General features: G+C 41.0%; 1 protein-coding gene across 1 annotated transcript in view; it reads left to right on the top strand.

Moving 5' to 3' along the window:
- Positions 1–5037, top strand: part of DHX29 (DEAH (Asp-Glu-Ala-His) box polypeptide 29) — a 50742-nt gene extending 45705 nt beyond the window's left edge. The window contains 1 exon segment of the mRNA XM_009894225.1: positions 4852–5037. Coding sequence (XP_009892527.1) covers positions 4852–5037 — 186 coding nt within the window.
- The last annotated feature ends 3479 nt before the right edge of the window (positions 5038–8516 follow it).

Genomic DNA, 8516 nt, shown 5'->3' with positions numbered 1-8516 from the left:
AGCTCTGGTTGACCACATTTGCAGGCATTTCATGTAACTAAATAGTATTAACAATTATAAGTTTCTCTTCTATATCCTTAAACAGCAGAAATGTGCTGTCTTTTAAGCCTTTTTTGTAGTGATGTGTACGGCTGGCTCGGTACCTTGAAATGCAGCCCTTTTTCTAGCACTTGGCAATGTGAATGATTAATAGTTACTGCTTGGGGATTTGTGGTGACAGCTGAATTGTCCCAGACATGAGGTGAGCTCCCATTTATGATAGTGCTGAGGGAGTAGAGATGGAGACCCGCTAGAGACATTTTCCTCCTCTAACCTAATGGGATTGCCATTCTTTTAAGCTGTGTTGCAATAGCACACAGAGGCCATGGTGCCCTGCCTGTGCACATAGTAGAAGACAGCCTGGAGACTCCATGACTCCAAAAAGATAGGCATGATACAAAAGGAAGTGTCTTTACACCCTGGTTACAGTTGTGAAGCTGAGGCACAGAGGTGTAACATGGTTTGGTATAAGTCACTGTATGTGTCCGTGACAAAATAAGAGACAGAATCATCGTCTCCTGCGACGTGCTCAGGTTGCCTTTCGTGTATTGTCTCTTCTCTGTGCCCTGAACTCATCCTGCCTCTTGGAGGACCGTAGCTAGCTGACATGGGAGCTAGAGATAAGGAGAGACTTGTGTGGAATAGAATTAGGGAAGGAAGCATGTTGCAAGCCAAACTGTAGGTTTTGTAGCAATTTTTGTTGTTGTTGAAAAGGCTTTAGGAGTTGGTCTGGATCTGTACGTTAAAAATGTGGCTCAAATCACTGAACTCTTCCAGAAAAGGGCATTTTTGTTCATGATTATTCATGATTCAGTTCTCTAGTCAAAAATAAATGTACTGATAAGGAATCCCTTACAGTTTTTTGATTTTTTTTTTTTTTTTCAAATTCCTGTTGTGCTATGCTCCACATTCGTTAGCAGTGACCTTTGCATTCACAGCACTGTGGATAACAAATTGTATTTTTTAACAGAGTAATTTTCTGAATGAAAGATACCAGACAGGTGACTTTTATCACTAAAAAAAATCATGACGTATTTTCTTTGCCAACCATCCTGGAAATTTTGTAAGAAAGCTTTTCCCTTTATTTCTAGGCTTTCAGTCCCCTTGTGCTAGCAGTTACTCTCAGGCAGCCTACTCTGCCTGCTCTTTGGCCATCTCATCGTGCTGTGTTCTTACACCAGGGCCCAGAACAGACCCAGAACTGGTAGGTCAGACACTGCAACCCCATGTTTGGCTCCTGTCCCTCCCTTCAAATCTTAGAACCTCAGCATGATGGTAGAGTCAACTGTTGCAAAAAAACCCAAAAAACAAACCAAACAAACCCCAAAATCCAGCAAAGGAGGGAAATGAAAAAATAGGTGAAATATCTGCAAACGATAAAGCTTTCTAGTGTTTTCACTATGGATTGTAGTGTATTAAAACTGAGGCAGTGTACAATTTAATGTTAGTTCTAGCCCCTGAAATTCAGTGCTACCTTTTGAAACTATTAAATAGAATGATACGTCCAATTCTTCACATAACACCAAAAAATCCCTTTTAAATTTCAATAAAACTCAGAGCAGGTGGAATCAAGATCTGTAGCTAAGTGTTTGCTTTACACTAGATATGTGCCATGAGTAGAATTCTCTCTCAGCAATTGATTCAACATCCTCAAAATTGAATCTTTTTACTTCTTATTTTGGGGTTTTGGGTTAAGGCCAAAATCAACACCTACAAGAAGAACTATGAACCTGCAGAAAGTATTTATAAATACTATGCTGTTACTTTTGTATGAACTCTTACACAACCTTGATTTAGGAAGAAAAAAGGCTGAGCATATGAATACGTCATCAGAAAAAAAGCTGCCTGGAAACATTTGTTTATTTTTGCAAATGCCCAGAACTAGAAGGATTATCATCGTTTATTTTTGTTTAGCAGGTGCTCTGACATCTTGTAGCCTCTGATTACTTTCCGCTGGATGTTATCCAAACAATCCAAACAATTCTACTTTGAATCATAGCTCCTTTGGGAATATTTTTCCCTTTGCAGATGCTCAGCTGTCTACTATTCTGGCAACAAATACAACATGAATTAGCAAATTTATTCCCTGTGATTCACCTTCTTTTAGCTCAGGTGGAGCAGACACAGGAAGCTGAAGTCAATTTCCACTACTGTCATGATACTTTGACTGGTTGCAATAGAAAACTGAACTGCAGTTTCATGTGGTCAAAGATCTGTTAAGGTATATTAATAATCATTAAGGTTAGGTAAGATGATTCTTTTACTGTAAGAAAATGTATTTAGCATGTTAAAACTAAACCTCAGCACAAAAGCATTCTTTACAATTTATTGAACAGTATACAGCTGTTTAAATAAAGTGATAAAAAATTACGTTACAGCCCTAAACTTGTACTATGTTAACGAAAGATTTAGCCAGATTAATCTGTTTATTGTACCAATGACACACCTCAGTATATTGTTACTCTCTTTTCAGTCAATAGTTGCAACACAGACCCTGAGAGCTTATGACCGCATTTGAACCAGTGTCCAACAAAGGATGGACACTCAATCAAAGTTATGAAGTTTAAATTGCAGTTTCTGGCATGTGTGGAGTTATCAAGCAGGTAAAGTTCATCTCAGTCATGTACTGTTTTCTTCTGGGATGAAATGTAACCACTTGGAAAATGCAAAGAAAAGCTGGGTTCAATGTAGAACCGCTGTGTTCCGTTTTGATTTGAACCACCAAAATTCTGCAAAATTAAAACCATGAAAACTTCAAAAACATGGACTTTGTCTCTGGCAGGGGACAAAAATGTTAGAAAAATGGGTGAATCACAGCCTCATCTATGTACAGGTGCTCTCCTCTGTACCTTAGACTAGGCTGCAGCCCTGGCATCAGCCAGATTACAAACTGCCCTGGAAGGTCCATGGGCATGTTGGCAAAACCCAAAACAACCTCCCCTCACCGCACATCCAGTATCTGGCCTTTATTTGTAACTTTAATCTCATTTACCACAATTTTGAAAAGGATTCAACTTGACCAGAAAACAACAGCCAAATCTCCCAGAACAGTACCTCTCTGCACAGGATTTCCATTGAACATGTACGTCACTTACTGTCTTTTTCCTGATTTAGAAAGCCTGATTAGAAATAATCTTCATTACCCAAGATACTGTTTCTCTGTCTGAAACTGTAGTTTCCCATGAAAGCAGCTTTCCAGAGGAAGAAGAAAATTGTCAACTCACTGATGGAGGATCCATGAGGATGAAACCATTAACGGTGGCAAATTGGGTCATAGATTTGGGTAGTAAAAAAAAAAGCACAACTATTGTCTGCATGACTTTCAGAACTAAGTGTGGAACTGGTCTCTTTATTCAGACTTGCTCCCAGCTGGGCTCTGACAAGGATAATGGCAATAAACTTCTCTCTTTTCACCAAGAGGGGAGGTGATAGGAGGGTAAACGTAAATTTCTGAGAGCTCCTAGATGATGATGGTGATGCGTACCTATACAGTAGTTCAGATAGAGAGATCCAGCTTTATGTACTCATATTGAATTAGAGGTGAACACCATCCTACAAGCTGAGCTTTAATTTGGTTTATTAAGTCCCCAGTTGCAAAATACATGAAACACTGTTACTGCCAGTCAGTGCATACATTAAGTTCAAATTAGACTACACACAAAAAAATGATTAATAACATATTTCGCCTTCCCCTTCTTCCTCTCTTCTTACAGTCCACTTGTTTAGTTGTCTTGTACTATGTCGGTAATTCAAAAGTGCCCAGAGACATGAAAGCAGAGTCCTGTTCTGCTGTGTGCTCTGTAAACCCAAAGACACTTTTTGAAAGTGTGCATCCTTTTGGCCTATTTTGTGTGGCTCTTTTGGTGGCAGAAGACTCACAAAATTTCATGGTCAAACATTTAAAGGAGGAAAAAAAGATATTTTAATGCAGCTAACTATATTAAATATATTTTTCTTCTTAGTGCATTCTTTCTAACAGTTTTTAAGCATTTTTCTCAAATTTTTTCTAGTACTTGGTGACTGACCATGTTCAGAACCTCTAACAGGACTAAGAGGTCAGTGCAAGGAGCACTGATCTCAACCAACCTCTCACGGAAGAGTTTAACAAACAACTGGGGAATTAGACCTGTGGATATTTGGAGAGGCTTTCCCAATTACTGTGCAAACGAGCAAATTCTGATCTCCTACACAAATTCTTAACACACTTCAGCACACATTCAGCATCTGAGGTTAAGCCTGAAGATTATGAAATAATTAATGTCTCAATTGTTTATTTCCTCATTTGTTACTGAGGTATTATCTTGGAAATCCCCATGGTCCAGTTGAATCTCTTTGGAAGTTCTCTAATATTCTTCCTGGATTGTTCGTATTTGCCACAGCCCCTTCAAAACAATACAAGGGGCTGTCACTCCCTTCTGTGGGCTTTGAATCAGGCTACGCAAGACTGGAAGGCATGAACTTCTCGAGTACACCAGGCTGTTTTCCTTGGTTATACTGATTAAACAACTTTCCATGAGTTGTTGGAGACAACTATGGTGGGGATTTGTTTCTTGTCATTTTGAACTTATTTTTTTCTGATTTTTTTTCTGGGAGTGACTGTATCAAAATCACTCAGGGGAATAAAATAAAACTTGATGGGAGAGATTCTGTGTTGACTTTGGCTCCAGTCTATTAGAGCGTACGGAGGAAGAGATACTCACTGATACTCGGTAGGTTTTCTGCATGAAGGTCTAATTTGCACCAGTAGAAAATCAGGAATAAAGCTGGAGTCTGTTTTGTCTCCTCTGCTGTCTCCTCTGTTTCACTCTGCAGCATACCTATCTGGGGAAGAAAGGCAGCTGTGCAGGAGATGGCACTTCAAAAGCTCTTCTTGACCATATTCAGCTGTATAAGGGCTACACCAACATTATCACTTTAGTCCAGAGGAAGAACGTATATTTGAAGCAAGTCTTCTGCTTGACCCCATCTTCCCCACCGTGGTTTCGTATTGCACAGTAGTCTTGAAGCCTGTCCACTGGATTCCTTTCAGATGAAATAAAACCAAAGATACCTTCCAGGAGCTCATCTAATTTACCTCAACTGCTAATGGGCATTTAGTCCAGACGCCTGGGCTAGAGCCGGTTCTCAGTTACTCTCCCCTCAAGCACGTACAGACCAGACCCTGGATCTCAGCATCAGCTGTTTCACTTCTCACGCCACTCCTCACTCCTTACTGCTGCAAACGTAGGTAAGGCCACTCTATGCAACCTGGAGCATGTATTGGAGAAAATGAGGCAATCTCATAGACTGTGTGCAACTTCTGCTGGTCACAGGGGTACAGTTGTGACAGCAAAACGAGATCATAGCTATTGCACTGGGGATGTATCTCCCAGGAAGGTGTCAAACAATATCAGAACAGCCAACACGATGTTTTCAGGAATGAAAATAACCAAACACATGAGTGACAGAACTCACTATAGTGCATGAAGATGCAAGGAACGGGAAAATGGAGATGCACCTCAGCCAGTTTGAACATTTGTGTAGACTTTCCTTCTCTTCTGCATATACTCCCTCCCTCCCCCCCGCCTTGCACCTCAATAAGCAAGAAAACACATTAGTCTGACTTACTTTAATAAAATAAACAAAGGCCAGCAAACAGATATCACACCTGAATTTTTGCCGCTAAGGAGGGGATCCATCTAGAGAGGAACTGGAAAAGGATTTTAGTCTTGAATTTTGTCTGCTTGTTGGCATAAGTTCTGACCCCTCTGCTAGTACAGAAGGAGCTTGTGAACATGTGAAGCTCTATCGGCATCTGTGGAATTGCCTATATTCTTCTTTCAGACCATTGAGTCAGGATCTCTGTTTCACAGGACGATTCTACTTCCAAGCCTTAAGCAATGTATGGGAAGAGTTAGTGAACCAAATGAGTATTAGGGGTGCCAGATGCTTTTGAAAACTGCCTCATAACCTAATCAAATCACTTTGCTTAAAAAAAAAACATTTCCAAGTATGCTTTATCACAAAGTAAATATACCTGTGTAACCACGGGAGCATTTTACTAGCATTCAGTACAGTGCAAATTAGCAAGTAGGTCATATTTTCAAGAGAATGAATGTTTGTCAATTATGTTTACATTTCAGTAAATACACAAGGGCTAGATTTAGAAGTGATTTTGATAGCAAGGAGAAGTTCTTCACCAAGAATCAAGAGTGACACAAACTTGCATGTGGAGAAAAGTACTGAGGGATTTGCACTGGCTTTTAACAGTCATGTTCAAGATTTTTCAAATAGAAAATATTAAAAATGTGGAACAAAAAGCAAGTAGCAAAAAGAGATGATACACAAGTAAGAAATATTGCAGTAGTATTTACAGTCTTGGCAAAAAAGGTGAAGGCAAAAGTTAGTGGCAAATGAGAAGGCAACCATAGCACACAAGGTTGTATTTACACTATAATGAATAGAGGCAGTAACTGCTTATAACTGCTTTCCCAAATCCACTGGGAAAGAGATCTGATCATAGCAATCCATGCTCCAAAACACAACCACTCACCTGACATTGAGTGTCTAAGTGTGAACATTACGCGGCGAAGTAACAACCCAGCGGGGGCAGAGGCACTGCAACACCTCAGTTTGGGATGCAGGACTCCTGGATCTCCCACTTTGCAGGTAAGTGCCTTAACCTTGAGGCCCCTGTCTAAAAGGAAGGTAGCAGAAAGGAGCACCAACTTTGGCTTTGCTGACACAGGACATAGGATGTCTTTCTCAGCTTTTGCGAGGAAGAGCTGTAAGAGACCTCAGGGAAGGGTCTAGATGCTTCATATTGTGTATTTAGTGGTGGCTGTTTCAAGGTGGGTGCTGTGGTGCTGGGGCAGCCCCCCTGTGCTTAATGCACCCCTCAGGCAGCTTAGTGTGGAGATTTTCTTGGCTTTCTGTCTACTTTGAAGTGCCCTTCTTTCTCCCTGCTCTGGCCCTGTGCAGGCAACCTAAATGTGTAATGGTGTGTGTACTCTGCAAGGGGCAGAACATCAAGCAGTGCCTCCACCTGTGCTCCAAGCTGGCAGGAGTGGTCTGTAGCTGTTCCGATGTGGTGGTGTATGGCTGTTCAGTCATGGTACGTCCTCCCAACAGTACGCTGGGTCAGGCAGTGAAAGGGGTGCTGCTCCAGGTATGGGTAGAACAGCATGTGACTGCCAGTGTATGGAGGCACCTCTTCTCTCCAGGCTTTAGATTTCTTTCTCAGAGTTGAAGGGCATTACCAAAGCACTGCATTTGACTCATACAGTTGTCTCTATTAATGTTTTTTGCCATAGGTGTGTATCTAGATTCTGCATCCAGTGCCAACGTGTTTGGTTGCACCCCCCGCCGCCCCCTGACTTTTAGGTGTCTAAACCTTTTATTGAAGCCTGTTCCAGCTCTCATGGACAATAGTTGAGCTGCTGGGGCACACATGGGAGGAGTCTGTGGCCTGAGGTCTATAAACACTAGTACATGCACTTAAACTTCAGTATGCAAATTAGCCAAGTGGCTTTAGCAGGACTGCTTTACTGAGGCCTAATCATGCAATATACACAATGGCTCTAACTGTATGGTTTGTGCGGCAAGGTGTGGATCACACAGGATCTGAAGATATGTCAGTTGTTTAAATATTTGAATAGGGAAGTTTAAGCGCGAGGGGGTTAAAATGACATTTCTAGAGATCATGATTCTACTGTTTTGCATTTCCGTACTTCATTGGTGTATGAAGTAGCAATCGTGAGGGGTGCAATAAAAGGAATTATACCAATTACAGAAAAATGGTCCCCTTGCTCAAAATCAGCAGATCGGTTCTCTGCTTCAAGCGTTGGATGCCTTCTAACTTCAAATTAACCCTGAGAAGAGTTCATAGGACTACTTATTAATGTAGACTGATGCTGAATGCCTGAAACGTTTACATGACTGCGCAGAATTTTCTCTTGAAGGCAGCCTATATTATACTCTAATGGGGCAAAATAGCCTTAACTGTCCACCAACAAAGAAGGTGCTTTGTAATTCGCTACCTCAGGTGGATCTCAGGTAGAAATAAACATTTGAAGGAGGTTTCCAAACACATTTCAAGTTGGCTTTCTACGGTTGTTTGCATCCTTGGGACATTTTGCACCATTTTTTGTGGTGAGAGGTACAGAGTGCTACGACGTCACTATTTAACCTGTGATGCACCACCACTCAGCTTTCTAAAAGCCCTAATTCAGTTCTTTCTGCTCTTACGAAACTCCAACCTGTTATTTCCTTTGTAGTTGGCTGGTGTTCTACGGAAGACTACATAGTTATTAAGAGGTATGTACCCAGCACCTCTATAAAGTATTTTTCAGAAATCTAATTAGAGTTATCAAATATGCATTCACATTACCACAGTAATGGGCAACACGTACTCCAGGATGTTCTGGGGTGTGCAATGCAGAGCAAGTGCATTTCAACAAAATGAAGAGGAAAGGAAGAGATGAGGCTAAAAATAATAG

The sequence above is a fragment of the Charadrius vociferus genome, unplaced genomic scaffold, assembly GCF_000708025.1.
Source record: "Charadrius vociferus isolate BGI_N301 unplaced genomic scaffold, ASM70802v2 scaffold70, whole genome shotgun sequence".
In the NCBI taxonomy this organism is placed as follows: domain Eukaryota; kingdom Metazoa; phylum Chordata; class Aves; order Charadriiformes; family Charadriidae; genus Charadrius; species Charadrius vociferus.
This window is presented reverse-complemented; position numbering and strand designations above follow the sequence as displayed.